This window comes from Lissotriton vulgaris, chromosome 6 (assembly GCF_964263255.1).
Source record: "Lissotriton vulgaris chromosome 6, aLisVul1.2, whole genome shotgun sequence".
In the NCBI taxonomy this organism is placed as follows: Eukaryota; Metazoa; Chordata; class Amphibia; order Caudata; family Salamandridae; genus Lissotriton; species Lissotriton vulgaris.
Genome location: NC_141694.1, coordinates 1,544,154,259 through 1,544,172,673, shown reverse-complemented (window position 1 = coordinate 1,544,172,673; position 18,415 = coordinate 1,544,154,259). Strand labels below are relative to the sequence as shown.

Below are 18,415 nucleotides of genomic sequence, written 5' to 3'. Positions count from 1 at the left end.
GTTGGGACTTCCTGTGGGTTAAATGGCTCATTCATATGGTTATGGGTTATTGAAGTAACTCAGGGTCTTTACACAAGAATAATAATATATTCCACAATACATTCACGCTTTTCACAAGTTTCTATAGGCCATCCTTCCAAAAAACGGATCAAATCACAGTGCCCTCAGTATCCAGGTGTTTGCTTATTATAAGTGTAAAATGAAGAGATCACTAAGAGATCGTGTGTTTGTAGTTAATATCTAGCTTCAGTGTATAAGAGAATCTATCATGTTTACCACTTCATGTCAACAGTGCAGAATAGGTAATTCTCCTACCTTCACTTCAAGTGCCCAAATTACTGCTTGCTTATCAGCTAAAACTTGAAATATGCTCACCATAGAACCTCAGTCTTCCTCTTCCCTAAAGAGCCTTCTCAACCAGCTAGAAAAGCACCCTTACATTCACACGGTGAACAGGCCCTAGAAGTCTAAAGACCAAACACTGGTGGACCAAACACTTCCATGTCAATCTGCCATGCTAGATGGTTAGAATTGTAAACACCACAACAATGGTAAAGGATAATGCTGAGCACCATTTTCCTGTTACGTTAAGCACGCATAATTTCTTTTCATGAGACATGATCATGTTACTGCCTCAACTTTATATGCCCATTTTGATATTTAATTTAAGATGTATTCCCATGCTTTAATGTATATGAGCACATATGGTGTTTGCAGGTGCATTGGCGATGTATGTCCCTTCCCACTAAAGGTTTAGAGTCTTTTTAGTTTTGTAAGTGTAGGGTATTGGGCAACATATTGCTGAGCTATTTACTGTGGTAATGGATGTCGATATTCATGATTTCATAAGGTTCATCTGTAATGTCATTTGTGATGTTATGTTCAGTAGTTAAGAGAAATTCATTGTTGGTGTGTGCATTTTACGTTAACTCTTTACTTCTTATTAATAGTTTTTTTTATTTAGTACTCTAACCCTAAATTTATTTTCAAGTGTTTATTGAAATTATATTTGTTTATTATTTGGATTGGTCTTTCATGTATCTTTGTGACACATAGGAAATAAAGCGTGAGGGAATGCAGAATATTAGAAAAATGAAATTATGAAAATGGTATTGCCCTTTATGGAAATAAGTGAAAAATAAATAGATATGTAAAAAAAGAAAGCTATCTTAGAGAAGGGGATGCTCTAATCCAAAGGATAGGACTTAAATGTCCATACATTTCTTGAATTCTGTAATTGGAACTTCTATTTGCTATAAGAGTAAAAAATCGAAATCAGAAGTTATGATTTAATGCATTTTCCCCAATTTATGAAAGTTTTAAGACCAAAACCTAGATCACATAAGAGAGCAGGAGGCCAGCGTTTTTAGGCCACTGCTGAGCAAGTCTGCCGTTCAGATGTAAGAAGTGGCAACAATAAAAGTTCTTGTCAGACGGGAACTGAAAGCAGAAGCCTACCACGGCAGTGATTTGTTTTTTCATCTTTTTTGTCTGAAGAATCATTGTGCATCATCCAAAGAACGTTGGTGAGGTTTTCTCCTCCCCTATGCTAGTACACTCCAGTTTGAGAAGTTAAGTTCCACTGTGGCAGCTTTGTAAAATGTGTTGCTTTAAGTTCTGAGGAAGACCACACTTTTTTCATGCATGCAGGCACTATCTTAACTTCAAAGCTGCCTTTCTTATTCTCAACAACTGCAGACAAGGGGCACCCTCCAGGCATCCCTCCTGGGTTTAGCCGCTTGACCAACCTCGAAACTCCTGCATCTTCAGTGCTAACCTCTTGTGCCAGTCTCAACAAACTATGCTTTTCGTTCCTGCATTTTAGAATATGGGCCCAATTTTCTCTGACGAGGATTCTTGAGCTTGTTTTCAAAGGATGATCTTTTTAGTTTTCTTTCATTTTTTTAAGGCAATAGAATGCCCCTGACAGAGATTAGAGATGGAGCTCTTCCTGCCACTGATTAAAGTGGATTCCGCATCGGTTTCTGAGTCATTGCATGATATTTCTAACATTGGCACTGTAATCAAAAAGAAGCAGAGGCCCTGGACGTTATTTGTAGACTACTGAATCTAAATTGCAAGGAATACTGAGATCCTGGTGCCAATAGAACAAAGAAATGTGCCCATTTGGCCTTTTGATGAGACTTACACAAAATGTGTGATTGCAGTTTGGGAAACGGTCTTGTTTTTAGCTGTCAACATCAGCTATGTCAGCAAAATAGTATAGGTTGGTTACTGGTCAACCAGGCTTATTCTACACCATAAAGCACAGTTGTATTATTTCCTCAGATGAAGTTGGATCTAACAGCCTACCTAAACTGCCTCTTGAAAAAGAGTATAAGCGGCTAGAACTTCTGGGGTTTACGTTTTTTGTGGAGTTGCAGCATGTTCTACCAATTATGCTTTTTTGTTTCTGCATTACATTCTGCATTACAGCTACGCACTATGGTTACATCTTCTCCAGGACCACATGTAGTAAGCTTTTGGTTAGTTGGCCTTAGAAGGGTGGAATGTTTAGAAACACTTGCTTTGTCCAAAGATAAATATACTTGATGTTGTTCATTGCATGGGCTCAGCAGTGGTCCAATGAAACCATGCCTGTATGTTCGCCTAGCTTTCATGGTATGTGCTTAGTAACTATATGTGGATATTATTTGATGCAGAGTGTCTTTTTGGGCACAAGGACAAGTACTGCAAGGTTATTCTGAGTTTAGCAGTCAGCTGTGCATTCGGATCCACAGTTCTGCTTTATTTCAACAAATTCAGAGGTTAGGTTAGACAGACCATATTTTCAGCACTTTTACCTACCTACACAGCCGCCTTATTTTCAGTCTTAGATAAGCAGGTCAAAAATGTATATGCTGACCTCTGTCTGCGCTTCTGTGAAACCATTTGAGTGAGTTTCCCTGCCTCTGACTTCCCTTCCCAGTGAGAGGTAGAGGTTATGACTAACTTCTTGTGATAGTGATAAGAAAGCTGTTCACCCCAATGGGTACTCCCTCACATTCCCGAACCTCCCTCTTTCTGTTGCTGTCCAGCTACTCACATGCTTTTAGTGAGCTGTTTCTGCTGTTGAAAAGATCAGTCAAGAAACTATTGGGTAACCACTCTGGAAAAATATGGTAAGCATCCTATTTTCTGGTACCCAAGAAGGGCTTGCAATACCGGTTAGTTCTATGACACCTGTACTCATTCTTGAGGGTGAAGTTCAAATTGTGAAATGTTGTAATGCTGCAAGTCTTGAACATAAAATAGTGGTATTGCCTAGATATCGCAAGGATACCTACTTATGTAGTCACTTCTGGGAGGGCTAAACAATGTTCTTCCACTTTGTAATGGGATTCCAGTACCAGTGTGCAGTTATGGCTATTGGCCTTTTGGCCTTTTACCACAAACTTCACCAAGGCAGTGACAGAAAGGTAGAATTATTTGTAGATTCCATATTTATTGCATGTGTTCCACCTTTCTACTAGGACTTTCCTATGCCATTTGAGTCTATGCATCCTCTTATTTTCCTTGTATAATAGACAATATTCTTTATGAGGGCCTCTAAGTGGGAACTAAGGGTTCCAAAAAAGCAATTCTTGGGAGACTTTTTGGTCCTGGTGTTCGTTTTCCGACTGGTTGAGATCAGACGTTCAAGCCATTTGGGCTTGCCAGCACAGCCTCAGTTTTCCAGAGACTTATGAAGGAAACATTGGAGGATTTATCTGGAGCTGTGGCATTCCAAGATGGAATTCTAGTTCTTGGTAAAGACCATGAAGATCATGATCACAATTTGAAGTAAGTACTTTCAGCACTGTCATCAAAAGGACTTTACAAACTGACAAGTGCAGATTAAAAAAATTGGAAGTCGAATATCCTGGGCACAACATTAGTGGGGAAGGTATTATAGCTAAGAGGAACCATGTCGACAGTATCATCAATGCCCTCACCTCTAGTTCTAATGAACAATTAGTGGCATTTCTTAGTTTAACTGAATTTTAGGCAAAACGTATCTCAAATTAGGCTTCTAAAATGGATCCATTCAGGTGTCTGTTATAGAAAATGCAGTTCGCAAGTGGACCCAAGAAATGTGCACTGCCTTTTCAATGTTGAAAGAATGTGTAATTAATGCTCCTCGTTTAAAACCTTTTGTGATTCGTGAGCAAAGTATTGTGATGGTTGATGCTAGCAATAGTGGATTGGGTGGTGTATTAATGCAAAGAGAAAATGGGAGGGAATGGATAGTAGCTTAAGCATCAAGAGCTTTACCTGATACAGAGAAAAACTATTCTGTAATAGAAAAATAACTTTTAGCTTGTGTTTGGGGAGCTGAACATTTCAGGAACTCAGTTTGTCATAAAAACGGACCAAAAACCACTAGATACATGATGGCACCAGGTGGAGGTTGCAACATGTCAGCAAGGTTGGCCGGGTTAGCTTCTAGATTGCAGAAGTTTTGCTATCAATTGGAGTATGTGAATGGGAAAAATAATGCACATGTCGATTGCATGTCAAAGTTACCTTTAGCCACACACTGCTCTGAGAAAGATGAAAAAATACATTGTGAAGTAGCATTCACAAGCAAGGATGTCAATGTTTGGCAATTCTTTCCTATTGTTCAAGAGGATAAATGGTTAGTCTAGGTGGAGAAAGATATTGAACTCAAGACTGTTGTAGAATATAAATTTAAAGGGTGGCCAGAATAAAGGAAAATTAAAAATGATTTGCCTGGGTATTTCAAAGTATGCGAGGAGCTAGCGGTTGAAAATGGCATAGTTGTTAGGGGGATACATTTGTTCACCTTTTAGCCTAATGAATTCTATTACTGGTTTAGCACACAAAGGACATTTAGGAATTTCCAGTACAAGAAGAAGACTTAAAGAATGTTTTTGGTGGCCAGGAATTGACTCATGCGTTGAACAACAAGTAAGGTTGTGCCAACAATGTGCAATGAGTGATAAATCTGCAAGAGCTCTTTGTGCTGATCCGCACCCTGTTGAGTTTCTTGATGGTCCTTTGCAGAAACTAGGTTTTGACATTATTGGACCGTTTGCTGTTTTACCCAAACAAGAATCATGTTGATTGGTTCTCATTGATTACTATCCTAAGCGGCCTGGGGTCAAGATGGTGAAGGATGTAACCTCTGAGGTTGAAGTTGAATTTTGCAGGAAAGGAATTCCACAAGAGTTGGTCGACGACAATGGACCACAATTTGTATGCAGATTTTTGCAAGATTATCTCACCAATTGTGGTGTGTCACATACGAGAATTGCTGTGTTCCATCCTGAGGCCAATGGTCAAATGGAACGCTTTAACAGGGTAGTTAAGGAAGCCATTCAATTCAGTGTAAAGAGCGGTGTTAAATGGAAGATTGCATTACAGTCTATGCTTCTAGCCTATAGAACAGCTCCTAATGCTATCACATCAGTCAGTCCTTTTGAACTGCTTAGGGGCGCAAACCAGCGTCTAGATTTGTGCCATGGTGGTTAAAAAACAAGCGTAGGACGACAATTGATGATACTGAGTTGGATTACAAGGATTTTAGACGTAAAATGGAGGTTTACAAATCCAAAATGAAGCAAGACCGGAGTTGCAGAAGGGTTCTGCAAGCAAGTAAAAAGTAAACATTGGTTATGTTGTGGGTATAAAAAAATCCAAATCGGATGGAAAGGGCAAGAGTGTATGGTTGAATCCTATCCAAGTTATACAAATTTTTAGGAATGCTGTTCGTGTTGAGGGGGTCAATGTATGAAACCTCAACTGAGTGTCATTGTTTAAACACAAAACTGAGTTGTAACACTTCTGAAAGCAATGTATTTTTAGATGTGAGAAATTCGGATCAATGTGTGAGCGGGGGATTAACTAAAGCCAATGACCCAAAAATGATAGAACAAAACGATTATCTGTAAAATTTGCAGACTATGTTCTCAGCTAAGAAAAAATAATATCTATTTTAAGGGGAGAAAGTGTGTTACAAACACGAGAGCGTGTGACGTGTGGTTGCTCGCCTGAATGTGCTTTCTATGTTTTTCCTTGAATCTGGCAAGCGGAGACACACGCCATGTTTTCTGGTGTGTCTGTGTTTTCCTTTGAGTCAACATGGTTGTCGGGACTCATGGGTAATATAGTTTTGAATTGTTCATGTTTGTATATATAGAGGGTTCGTTATGCCGTTGTGTCATTGAACTGTGTACCTGCAACTTACATGATGTCTGTCACTTCGATGTAGACTGAATAAATGGAGAAAATACCCATTACCGTTTTGAGTGTTTCCTGGAGCTTGGATTACTTTTCCTTCACTTTTCTAAGACCTCCCCTTCATTTTTGTTCAACAAACTCTTTTAAATAGGAGAGACTGATGTATTCACAGCACCCCGAATTTCATAACAAGGAAGTTAATGTAGAACTAGGGGATTGTAAAGTGTTTTCATATATATTTGGAGGTAGCAGTGCTTGGCATAAGTATGCTTAGATGACCATACAACTGCCAAGCAGATGTCTGAAACTGTGACACCTCTGGAGAGAGTTGTGTAGGTAGTGATGGGTCAAGTGGCATCAACATAAATGCCATCTGCAGGGTCTCTCTTTACCAAGGTGTACCAGATCTTTATATAAAGGATGACCCCAATGCAAATGGTGTATTTGATTACTGCCTTGCCCTTCTTAGCTCTGGTCAAGCCGACAAAGAGCTGATTATTCACTCTGTCTGGCAAGTGGGATCAATGTCATAAGATACTGCTTGTCTAGAGTACAGTATATGTAATTACTCTTCTTTTATTAAATATGGAGGAGGGAAGAAAGATGTAAGGGTAACCAAAAGAGCTTTACAAAATGTGGAAACCACCTTGGGTACGCAGGAGGGTAAGGTGTGAAGAAGCAGCATATAGGGGCTAAAGTTATCCAACCCTCTGCACTGAAGTTACTGTCACCAACAAAATTGTCTACAGGGTAAGAAGTAAAACCGAGCAACTACTTATCTGCTGGAATGGGGATGCCAGTAAGAAAGTCAAAAGATTAAAATCCCACGAGGAATGATAAATTGAGTGTGAGGAGTAAAGCAACCCTTACAGAGAATGCACCTACGGTGGTGATCTAAACAGGAAAGGTTATTCAGCTAGACACAAGAAGGCAGCAGTAGCGGCTAGTGTCAGAGGGAAGGGGTAGGTGGGGAAAGTGAGAAGACGACCAACAATTAAAAAAAGGTTAAAAAAATTAAAAAAAGAAGAACTTACCTGCTGCTTGCCACATTGCCGTCTTCTGCTGCTCTTGTGTCTCCACTGAAGGCAGAGACTCCCACACTCTGAAAGGCTCTCACGCATGAGAGCAGCATCACAATTGGCTGAGCACCAGTGATTTACTGTCCCAGGGAGACTGGTAGCCCGTGCTTTGCTGTCTCCAACCCATCAATGCAGCCGGGTTTGAGAGAGGATCAAGCGCATAACTGTTTGGCCAGTCTGAGACGGCCGGCCAGCCAAATTGTGATGCACATTGATAACAGTGCATACCACTTCCCATGGGTGCCCGTTATCCCCCTGGCCCTACCCCCCAAGACTCCTGTAAACAAAATAAAACTATAATAAACGCTAGTTTATTATCTTTTTTTACGCTACTGGCAGAGGGGGGAAATGCTCCTCCGCCATAGCAGAGGAGCTGCCCCTGGAAGGCAGAAAGGGCTGCCAGATAGTCCTTATTTGTAGCCACTGCTAGACCCTGGCGTGCCAAGGACAACACTAATTGAAAAACACTGGAAAGGTGAGATTTAAAGGATGTGATGCCTTTCGACTTGCACTACTGAATGAATTTTGCCGAATGGCTTCCACAGATTGATTTGGTAGTGGGCTTCCTGGTTGCCAAAATGATGTCTATGAATTCACCAGAAAGTCAAAAGGACTAACTGGCACTGCTCAATCTCCACACATGCATCCACTGTGTTTGAGGGCTGAGGTGAAGAACCTGACCATTCTGCTGAAAGACTTGTTTTGCTATGCATGGAAGAGGAAGGAACGGCAGAATGCCAACAGATCAGTGTACACATCTTCTTAGCCCAATCTGGGGTAACCAGAATCAGCTGTGCTCTTATCTTCTTGCACCTTCCACAGTGCTTTGGCAGAAGCAGAATCAACAAAAATGCATACAGCAGGCCCAGAGGTCAGCTGAGCCTGACTGCATTACCAGTGGGAAGTGTATGGCACATAACTGAGGATACTTAATGTTCTGGGGCAGGGTAAAGAAATCCATGAAAGGAAACCCTAGTTTGAGCAGGTTGACTAACTTTGGGGCGTAGTTCCCTTTGGTGGTCCTTCAGGGAGAAGCAACAGAGCATTTGCCCTCATGGTCAGCAACCCTGATAGGTGAGCAGCTACCGGGATGAATCTCCATTGCCGAGCCCACTTCCACAGGTGAATTGCCTCCCAATACAGGGTCCACAAACCCCACACTGACCTGCCTATTGATATAATGAATGGTAATGGTATAGTCTGAGAAAATCGGAATAAGGCTCTCTGCGATGGAAGCAAGAAGCACCTTCATTTCAAAACAGACCGCTGGCAACACAAGCACATTAATTTGCAAGCGCTGCTCCATCGTCGACCAAGACCCACACACCATCTTTCAATTATATAAGCAACTCAACCGAGCGGGACAGTGGTAGCCAATGCCAGGAGAAGGCTAAAGAATGACAGACCAGTGCATATCTGGATGAGCAGGGTAGGAGATCTACACCTGAGTTTGAGACTGAAGGGTTGTCATCTAGCATGTGGCACCAACACGATGCACAAGGCCCTGAAGCCATACAGTTGAAATACCTGCAAGACCAGGATCAGCGTCAGAGTCTTAGAAACCTCACTATCATTTCCTGGATAGCTGCAATACTCTTAGGAGGAAAAGGGCCTTCGTGTGGGTCGTTTCCAGTTCTGCCCCTATGAAGATTTGCTTTGCATCGGCGAGAAGTGGGAATTCTGGATGTTGATAGTAAAGCCCAAGTTGTGGAGGTAAGTGTTACATTCAAGGGTGTAGTCTTATAGGTTACAAAAGATGTAGGTTTATTAGGTTCAGACCAGGTTACAAGTAAATTAGGTAGAGCCCCACCAGGAGCAGCATCTTGCAGCTCAGACCTTCTAATTGTTTCACGTTTGAGCACTGCGTCTCCGGCACTTGGTTCACCTTTGACTGCATGCACATTCCCCAAAAATATTTTTTAATATATACAACTGACAGAAAAAAATACAGAAGTTGTCGATTTATATTCCAACTGGCCTCTAATATTACTCAAACATTTGTTGTATGAAAAAATGTTTTTGCCATTAATTATTGGATTCCTCTAAATCATGAAGAGATCTCCCACCTTCAGCGAGTCCCACGGGACAGCTGTGTGTATATTAGGTGTTAAGAATTAGGTGTACGTGTTGAACGCCGTGAAAAACCAGTACAAATTAAACCCCAACACAACCAAGAGCAAGCAACAAAAACGAAAAATTATCGCAATATATATTTCAACCACATTATTGGTTCAGTTACCTTCATGTATCAAAAGATGCAGTGCATGGGGGCTACTAGTTTGGATATCAGTTCCTACAGAGGCCATGGTTTGATGTGCTACCTAAGGTACTGCCCTTTTTACCTCCATCCCAACAGCAGAGGTACTGTATGGAAAAATGACTTACTTGAAGTAACCATATTCCTGGTATGTACATAATCTTACTGCAGATTCCTAATTTTATGTACTATCCCTCCAAGATTCACACGGATTTGGAAAGTTTTTTTATATAGCAACAATAGCCCTCCAACGCCACCAGGTGCAGCTGCAGCCATGACCCCACCTACCGACATGAATATGTAAGAATATCTCAGGCTCTAATCATAGTGCTGGTTCCTGGACGTTTTCTGTTTCCCATGAGGGGTCCAGAGATAAACAGAGAGAGCATCAACAGTTTGAAATACAGCACTCAGGGCCGGCTTCAGCGCTGGTGGTGCCCTGTGCAACAATCATTTTTGGTGCCCCCACATCTATGACCACCTCTTCAGATTCTCTCACTACCACAGGGCAAATGTGCCCCTCATCTCTCCAATAATAAGTTATTGCTAAACAACTCTAGTATGTGCCCCACACGTTGTAACCTACCTCCTCAGCTTAGAATTCCTGGGCCTACACTGCCCCAAAGTAAGGTAGTTGTGGTGTGATAATTCTTGCTCAATTAAATATGTGAAAGTCACTCACCACTGAACAAAATCCCAGAGTCAACAATGTCTCACCACCATAACAAGGAACCACTGTAATCTTGTCTGGTTCTAATAAATCTGAGTGGCAATTTTCACTGATGCCAACATTTATTCCCAGCTCGAGCCAGCGTCTGGGCACAGGTAAAACTCACATGTTTTACAACATAGCTGATGTCCACCTACTCCTTCTGCAGTAGAGATCCTTCCTTAGTGATCACGACCAAGGTTAATTTCATGCTGCTGGTTCGCTCACTTCATAACTTGCCGCATTATTTGTATCACAGTGCTGCCTGTTCACTTCCCTCTGCATGACTAGCAAACCATGAAATCTTCTCGTACATACGAACTTCAATCTTGTTAACAACAAAGTTCTTTCAACTCAGCAGCCACACTCTAGATCTGTTGCACAATTTATGCCGGCATGTGAAAATGCTCTGGACTGTAGACTGTCTGGTGTAATCTACACTGGTGGGGCTACCAGGCACAATCCTTCCTCACAGGCTTCAATCTCTTTTGTTTTGTAATCCACTTAGTTTAAATAACTATCTTGCATTTAAGAAAAATGCATAAAAGTACATAGTGCAAATGATAATTCAATAAATTAAGCTAAAGGGCATCATAGGCATATTCTTTCTTAAAAACCTAAAGCGATAAAATGTCACATACAATTCTTATCTATGTAAAATAACACATTTCATCAGCAGTTAACTAGGTTGCGAGTTTTTAAGGCTGCGCATAAATGGGAAGCAGTTCCAAAGCACACACAAGGTGTCTCTAGCTGTTGCATAATTGACAATGCGGTGATATAGCTGCGGAGACAAGCCTACTTTAAAAAGGGGATAATAAATCTCTCTTTCCTTTACAACAATTGGCAAAAAAATAAAAAATGTACAATTGATTGTTTGGACATTTTGTCACAGGGGCAACAGTCCAACTGATTTTGGGAAAAGACATTTGCAGGGTAGCCCAACATTAATGTCACATAGTTAAAACGGAATCTTGTCAAAATAAATCGGTGATGGTTATTTTCTACAAAGGTAAGGTATGAAGATGGGCCATGTAAAGTTGGTGGGGTCGCATTATAAGCAATTAGTGTTACCTTTTCTCTGTATCTATTCCATCTATCTTGTGCACATTTCTCTAGGAAAATTCTTTAGTCTAATCTTATCCAAGAATCACAATGTCAGGTTGGGCATAAAGATCCCCCAACACCATCGATTCAAGGGCACACCTTATTGTAGCCAAATGACTTTTGAGGCATGCTCCATTTTCATTACGTCTCTCAGGATTAATTGGTTTGGCTGTCCCTCCTCCTATTTCCATATAGACAACCATAGTAGCAAAGGGGCTAATTTGATTGTACCCGTAATGTATGGTAATGCTAACTCTTTACGGATTATGTACTTTGTAGAAGCCTTTGGGACAGACTGTAATCTTTTGGCAAAACTGTCCTCTATCATTTGTAAGTTATCCACTCGAGTTGTACCCCAGATTGCAGCCCCATACTTTGCTATGGAAACTGGTTTCTATCTCATGTATTGGTTTATTACCCAGGTTAGAAGCAAATCAAACAATTGCAGCTATACTTTTCCTCATCTGTGTAGGTCTTGTGGGCACCATAGTCTTCCAATCTAGCTTAGTGTCAAAAATCAAACCTAGATAAGAGAAATTCTCTACATTTTCAATTTTGCTTCCTTCAATATTATACTTTGCACTGGTTATCCTTCTTCCCCAATAGACATAATAAAAGACTGTTTTGTTAACATAAAAATCTAGGTTCTTCATGAAAAGGGCGTAGTTCGTAATACTCTTTAGTAAGGAAAGGGGTGTTCGGGCAAGTAAAACCACATCATCTCCATACAATAAAAATGGGAAATGGGTCGTGTTCGCTCTCGGCGTATCTATAGATTTTTGCACCAGATGTTATTTAGGCTATTCGTATATAGCGAGAACAAAAAGGGTGCGAGTATGCAGCCCGGTCTTACACCATTTGCAATAGTGAATGGTCTGGTGCACTCTCCTTGTTTACCATGACGCACCCTTGCAAAGGCTACTATATACATTTGTCTAATAAGGCAGATAATTGAGATATCCACCCCAATTTGCTCAATTATATGCCACAACTTATTGTGATTGACACAGTCAAAAGCGGACAAAAGGTCCATAAATGCTATATAAAAACTTTCTTGCTTGGCCTGCGTATATTTTGCTGCTGCTAGGAGAGCCAAGTTCAGACATTGTTCCACCGTTCCTCTGCCCTTCCTGAACCCATATTGCACCTCAGTAAGTATCCCCTTATCAGCTATCCATTCTTTAATTACTTAAGCAGTTCCACAAGTTTGTTGATAGTTTCTTGTTCTTCATGCGTAGTTTTTTTTTACGTTTGTTGCCAGTATTACAATCTAGGATGTAGTCTTGTAGGTTACAAAATATGTAGGTTTATTTGGTTCAGACCAGGTTACAAGTAAATCAGGTAGAGCCCCACCAGGAGCAATATCCTGCTGCTCAGCCCTTTCCAATCCAGCTATCCACTCTTCCAAGCACAAACACTTAACATTCCAACCATCCAATGAGCTCACACGCAGACTGAGCAGCAGGGACTTGGAACTCTGGAGAGGATGCATAGTAACCATGACAAGTCACAACAGTAAATCATCATCCACTAAAGGTATTCCTGACTAGCATCAGGCACTTCTATTTCACAAGTAAGTTGTCCAAGTACAGAGCTTCATGGACTCCTGATCAGCACTATGATGCCACCACTACCGAAAGCCGACTGGGTCTCAGAGCTCCCTCGTTCTTGGAGGGCAAAAAAGTGAACGGAATAGAATCATGTGTCCTCTTCAATTAGAGGGACAACCTCTATGGTTCATTTGTTCAACAGGGCAAAGACTCCCTCATCTAAAAATTGAAGTGTGTGCGACACAGCACGTCCTATTGGAAGGATGTCAGACTGAAGGAAAGGACAGGAAGGGTAGGACATAGCCCTTGTGGATAACCTGGATGGCACAGCAATGCACTTCAGTTGCCTCATAGCTGTGGAAAGATGTAAGACCCTCTGTTACACCAGAAGATAATGATGTGAAAGGCAACGTCCGAGTGGTGTTGAGGCAGCAGAGCCATCAAAGGATGGTTGGGACTACCTCTACTGCGGTTGGTTTCATTCCTTAAATCCACCTATGCCCAGAAAGGAGTGCTGTAGCCCATGGCATGTCTGGACAAGATGAGTAGGCTATTTCTGCTGGGACTGCATCACCATGGGGTAGCCAGTGAGATGGGATCAGGAAGCTAGGCTCCATGCACGGGCTGTAGCTCTACTCTTTCAAAAATTATCCAGGTAGGAGTCAGATTTTTCTCCGAACAGCTGCTTCCAAGGCTTGGATATCACAAAAGAAGCCAGAGGAAAGCATCTAAGTGTGCTGAAGCAGCGTGACAAGTGTGTTCTTTGATTTATTTGAATTATTGCACAATGGTGAATAAAGTTCAATATCGGTTTGGCTGAATTCAAGCTGTCATTGACACAGTCAGTGAATGGCTTTTTCATGTGGTCAAGCAAGCATACTAATTTAAATGTCACTGATTATCACAAGGCATGAGCATACTGACACAGAAGGTAGCTGGAATTAGCAGTGTGGGGGTATGGGCTTGCATTAGCAAAGATTCTCCTGCCTACAATTTAACTTTTTTCTGAATACCTAATCAGAGGCACCATTAAAAATGCATTTAGTGTTCTTCTTCATGAAAGACTTTTGGACTCAGAGATGTACTAGTGAAGGATGAGAAGAAAGAAACGTGTGAATAATTTTGATAGGGTCTATAATGTCTGTTCGCTGCCAGGCCCAAACACCATTTATTCCATGGACAGAAGCAAATGCTCCACCCCTGAGGAAGAGGGTTGTACGAGCTGTCAAAATGCTGGACTTCCCATCTGCAGAGGGCAATGTAAATTCCAAGGTTTCCGCCGCTTTATGCACTACATTCATAAAGAAGAATTCTCTGAGGCAGGATCAGAGAGGTGTAGGAGATCCCTTTCTGGTTAATTGTCTAGGGCACTCACATTTGGTAAGTCTAGATACAAGCCAGAATCATTTTCAGTTGGGAAGGTTATCAGCTGCCAAATAACTATCCTCTGCATGATCATAATCTGTATCGAGCATCGTGAGGGTGTTGGAGCCAAATATCTGCAGCATTCAGGCAAATTTGAGAACTAGATAAGTGCTCTGCCAAGGGAATATCTTTACCACATGGCTATGATCTGATATTGAAGGCTTTCAGAGCAGCACTGTAGTCTGTTGTCGGCTCCGATGTTGACAACTTTTTAGGTGCAGAGTCCATGGAGTGCAGCATCAGAAGGTGTCATAGTTGGAGCCACCAAATCACCAGAAACAAGCTCTGGTGGCCCAAGGTTTGCCAGAGCCATCTTGAACAGATCCAGTATAGCAAGCTGGAATACCTCAATCTGCATGGGGTCTGCTGATACACTAAAACCCCAGTTTCATATTTTTCAATAACAGGATCTTCGACGACGAGGAAGAGTTTTGTATCAGGGACTACCATTAAGACTACGAACGGTCCCGGGAATGTTTCCTGAGGGAAGAAGAAAACTTTTCTTCCAATGACACTTTTTTGTAGGAATATCTTCTGGGAGTTCTCCCTCCCAGCAGTTGTCATGTGGACCCGGATGGGACATCATCTTCGCCATATTTGGTAAGACTTAAAACCTGAATGTTTTGGAGGAGATATATGACCTGTCGACAAACCGAGAGAGCGTTTCAGACCCACATCAATTTGGTGCGTCAAAAGAGGCACTCGTGCAAGCGCACCAGTTGACGCCCAATATATTCCAGTGCCAACACGACTGGAGGCTAAATAGTAACTGGCACCACCCAGTAGCATGGAGAACTTCTGTTTAGGAAAAAAGCTTCCCAGACAAGTCAGAAACCTAAAGGGATAGTTCATAAGATGAGATATCTGTGGGAAGGTGTATCATCAGAAAACGCCAGTTCCTACTGACACTTGCATGCTAGCTACGACACCCCCCTCCAACTGATTACCACATCACATTTCTGCTTTACTGTGATTCCTCCTCAGCTTCACAAGCAGATAGTAATGCAGCAGACTATTGACATTCAACACTGCAAAATGCCTCTTACCTCTCCGTGATTGAAATGGTTTCTGTTTAATGAAAACCCAGTAGCATCTCTTCAATGGAATATTGGTAATTCAAGTTTTTTCAAAAACCCTTTCAGTGCAATCACATAATTCATTTTGAACATTAAACCTGCACTTATTTCTGAATGGCCATACTGTCGCAGACAATTAAGGGCATTGGCAATGTAATTTCTGGTGCACGAAGGACACGAAAAACATCTCATTGCTGGTGGCAAAGGTTTAAAAACTTGTTTTTCCGATTAGTCATATTCTTTTCATTATTACAAACCATCTTAACAGATTCTAAATACCATCTCTGCTGGGATCAGAAGCCTCCCACTGCTGAAGATAAGCTTCCTATGAGCTAATAGCGGTGCCCTGTGGTACCTGGAGAGGAAGAGTTCATTATAAACTCTCTGAACACAAATACAGTCAATATGGGAAGCACCTATAAATTGCAACGATTTAACACAATTATTACCCTTACCAAGAAACAAAACACAAATGCTTCATGTTTACAAGCTGCTTTGGAAATGTAGCAAGAAAAAGGCTGCACGCTTACCCCACTTTGCCAGGCAGGTACATAAGCAAAGGAACAACTGGAGAATCCTCATTGCCATAAATAATGAAGCCCATTGAATTCAGCTTCTGCCTGAAGTATTTAGTGTTTTCTGCAAGTTGTCGCACTCTTTCAATGCCTGAAAAGAAAAATATGGCCAATAAAAGTAGATCTTATTAATATTTGCATTAGAAAACTACAGTGCCAGCAAAGGGGGCGTTCTAAACAGCATATGCTTGTAAGGATACATGAACAAATGTCTAAGAAATGCATGTACAGAAAAATCATAACATTTAAGTCTTTTAAATCTTTTATAGAAGTCTTCCTAACCTCTACATCACATCCAAATAGTGCCATATGTTCATAAATATACTATGTATATTCAGAAACAAATATAAAAATATAACTTTATACAATAACCATCTGGTACTTGGAAACAGTTGCAGTTAGAGATGTACATACCTTGTGCCCTGGGTAGACTGAACATTATACGCCGAAGTACATTAACCAAGCATAACAGGGAGTACACTGCAGCGGTGCCCTAGCTCGATTCACTCAGGTCTTTGGGGAAAATCGGTTTGCACCACTTGGAGAATGCGGTGCATGCACATTTTTTCTTGCGAGACTGGTTTCCCCTTGAGATTACCGTTCACATATATTTCGTTTGTTTACCAAATTCCAATGGGATATATGGCACAACCCATTTTGTTTTTTAGAGAGATTAGACACAGCATTTGAGGCTATGAGGATTTTGAGCTGCGTTGTTTCTGCCGACTGACATTTCATTGCATGTACTGTAGTGCCTCATTAAATAGTGCTGCAGTTTAGGTGGGGAAGTTCTTGTCAGCAGGTTGGGAAGAGGAGTGGAGTACGAGGGTACTATATTTTTTTTAAAAGCAGCAATCACTGCACTGCAAACACCGGTGTCAAGAGGGAATTAGTGCTTGGCATGTGGTGAAATATCAGCAAGTCACATCTGTGGCCTTTGGAGCATTTGCAGGTTGATGAGGGAAGTCCACGTAGCTAGTTCCTCACGATTTTAGAAAACTGAACGTCTTCATGCAGGGGATCAATCGTAAATTAACTATGACACTGCCAGAGTAATTAAGCAGGAAACTCCACCCATCTTAGTAGTAGAGAACTACATTCCACAAGTTGAAAAACAAAAAAGTAAATAATATATTAAGCGTAGCAGAACTCCGTCACAATTGCCATCTTATAAGAAACTGTGTCTCCTGAGGCGGAAGCCGGGAGCTGATAGCCGCACTTTTTAAAAATTTGAGTGTCACGAATAATCTGTTGTGTGTTTTAAAGTAGAGATTCTCTTACCCACATCGCAGCCCCTTGCATCACCCGCGCAGCGGATCTTAGCGCTGCTGCGGGAAGGTAAACAAGGAAACACATTTCCGCCATTACTGGCGCGAAACACAGCCACGCCCCTTTGAGGCCACGCCCATAACTCACCACTATTTAAGCGCCGCTGACTACGAGCGACACTTAAGAAACTGTGTCTCCTGAGGCGGAAGCCGGGAGCTGATAGCCGCACTTTTTAAAAATGTGAGTGCCACGAATAATCTGTTGTGTTTTTTAAAGTAGAGATTCTCTTACCCACATCGCAGCCCCTTGCATCACCTGCGCAGCGTATCTTAGCGCTGCTGCGGGAAGGTAAACAAGGAAACACATTTCTGCCATTACTGGTGCGAAACACGGCCACGCCCTCTCTAGACGAATCCCCTAATCCCATTAAAATGTGTCATTTCCGACCGCGCAGCGGGCGAGCGCAGCGGGCGCCCCGTTTGCGTGCCTAAGGCAAGCCAGTCTGTGCCCGTCCGTGCCGGGACCGGGCTTAGGGCCAGAACCCCTGACCAAAGTCTTCAACAAGGATCATTAGACTACCCCAAATCCACCTTGATGGAACTGCGCCCGACAAATACCCAATGTGTTCAACACAACCCGTATAGACTCTTGGATACCAAAAAAACTCACATGTCCTCATTGTAATTTCAATCTACATATAGCTAATGAAAAGGTTAAAACAAACATTACTATAGCTGCTAAGCCCATAGAATTTTCCGCAGCACTTATTAATGCACGCTCCCTGATAAAGCACCGGCAGGAAGTATCCGACCTCATCCTGGATAACAACTTAGACTGTCTCTTTCTAACAGAGACGTGGACGGATGAGGCATCTGATCCAGATATGGCAGTCGCGACTCCCCTAGCCTATAAAGCCTACTGCTTAGATAGAGTAGGGAAGCGTGGAGGGGGACTAGCCATCATTGCTCGCGACCACATAAGTGTGAGAATATCACATATCTCCTTCCACCTCTTGTGCAGCCCTCCAATTTGATCTTAAACTCACTCCGTCATCCCATTTCAAAGGAATGCTCTTATATCGAGCCCCAGGCGCACGTACCAGCTTCCTAGCCAACTTGGGCTCAATACTAGAAACTCTGGCGATGGAAGACTCATTCACAGTCATAGGTGACGTGAACTTCCATC

The 18,415-nt window shown here is 41.8% G+C and overlaps 1 protein-coding gene across 1 annotated transcript in view; it reads right to left on the bottom strand.

The window, feature by feature from the left end:
* Positions 1-18,415, bottom strand: part of SPTLC3 (serine palmitoyltransferase long chain base subunit 3) — a 748,918-nt gene that overhangs the window by 44,403 nt on the left and 686,100 nt on the right. The window contains exon 10 of the mRNA XM_086927721.1: positions 15,917-16,052. Within this exon, the coding sequence (XP_086783847.1) occupies positions 15,917-16,052 (136 nt within the window). The remainder of the gene's footprint in view (positions 1-15,916; positions 16,053-18,415) is intronic.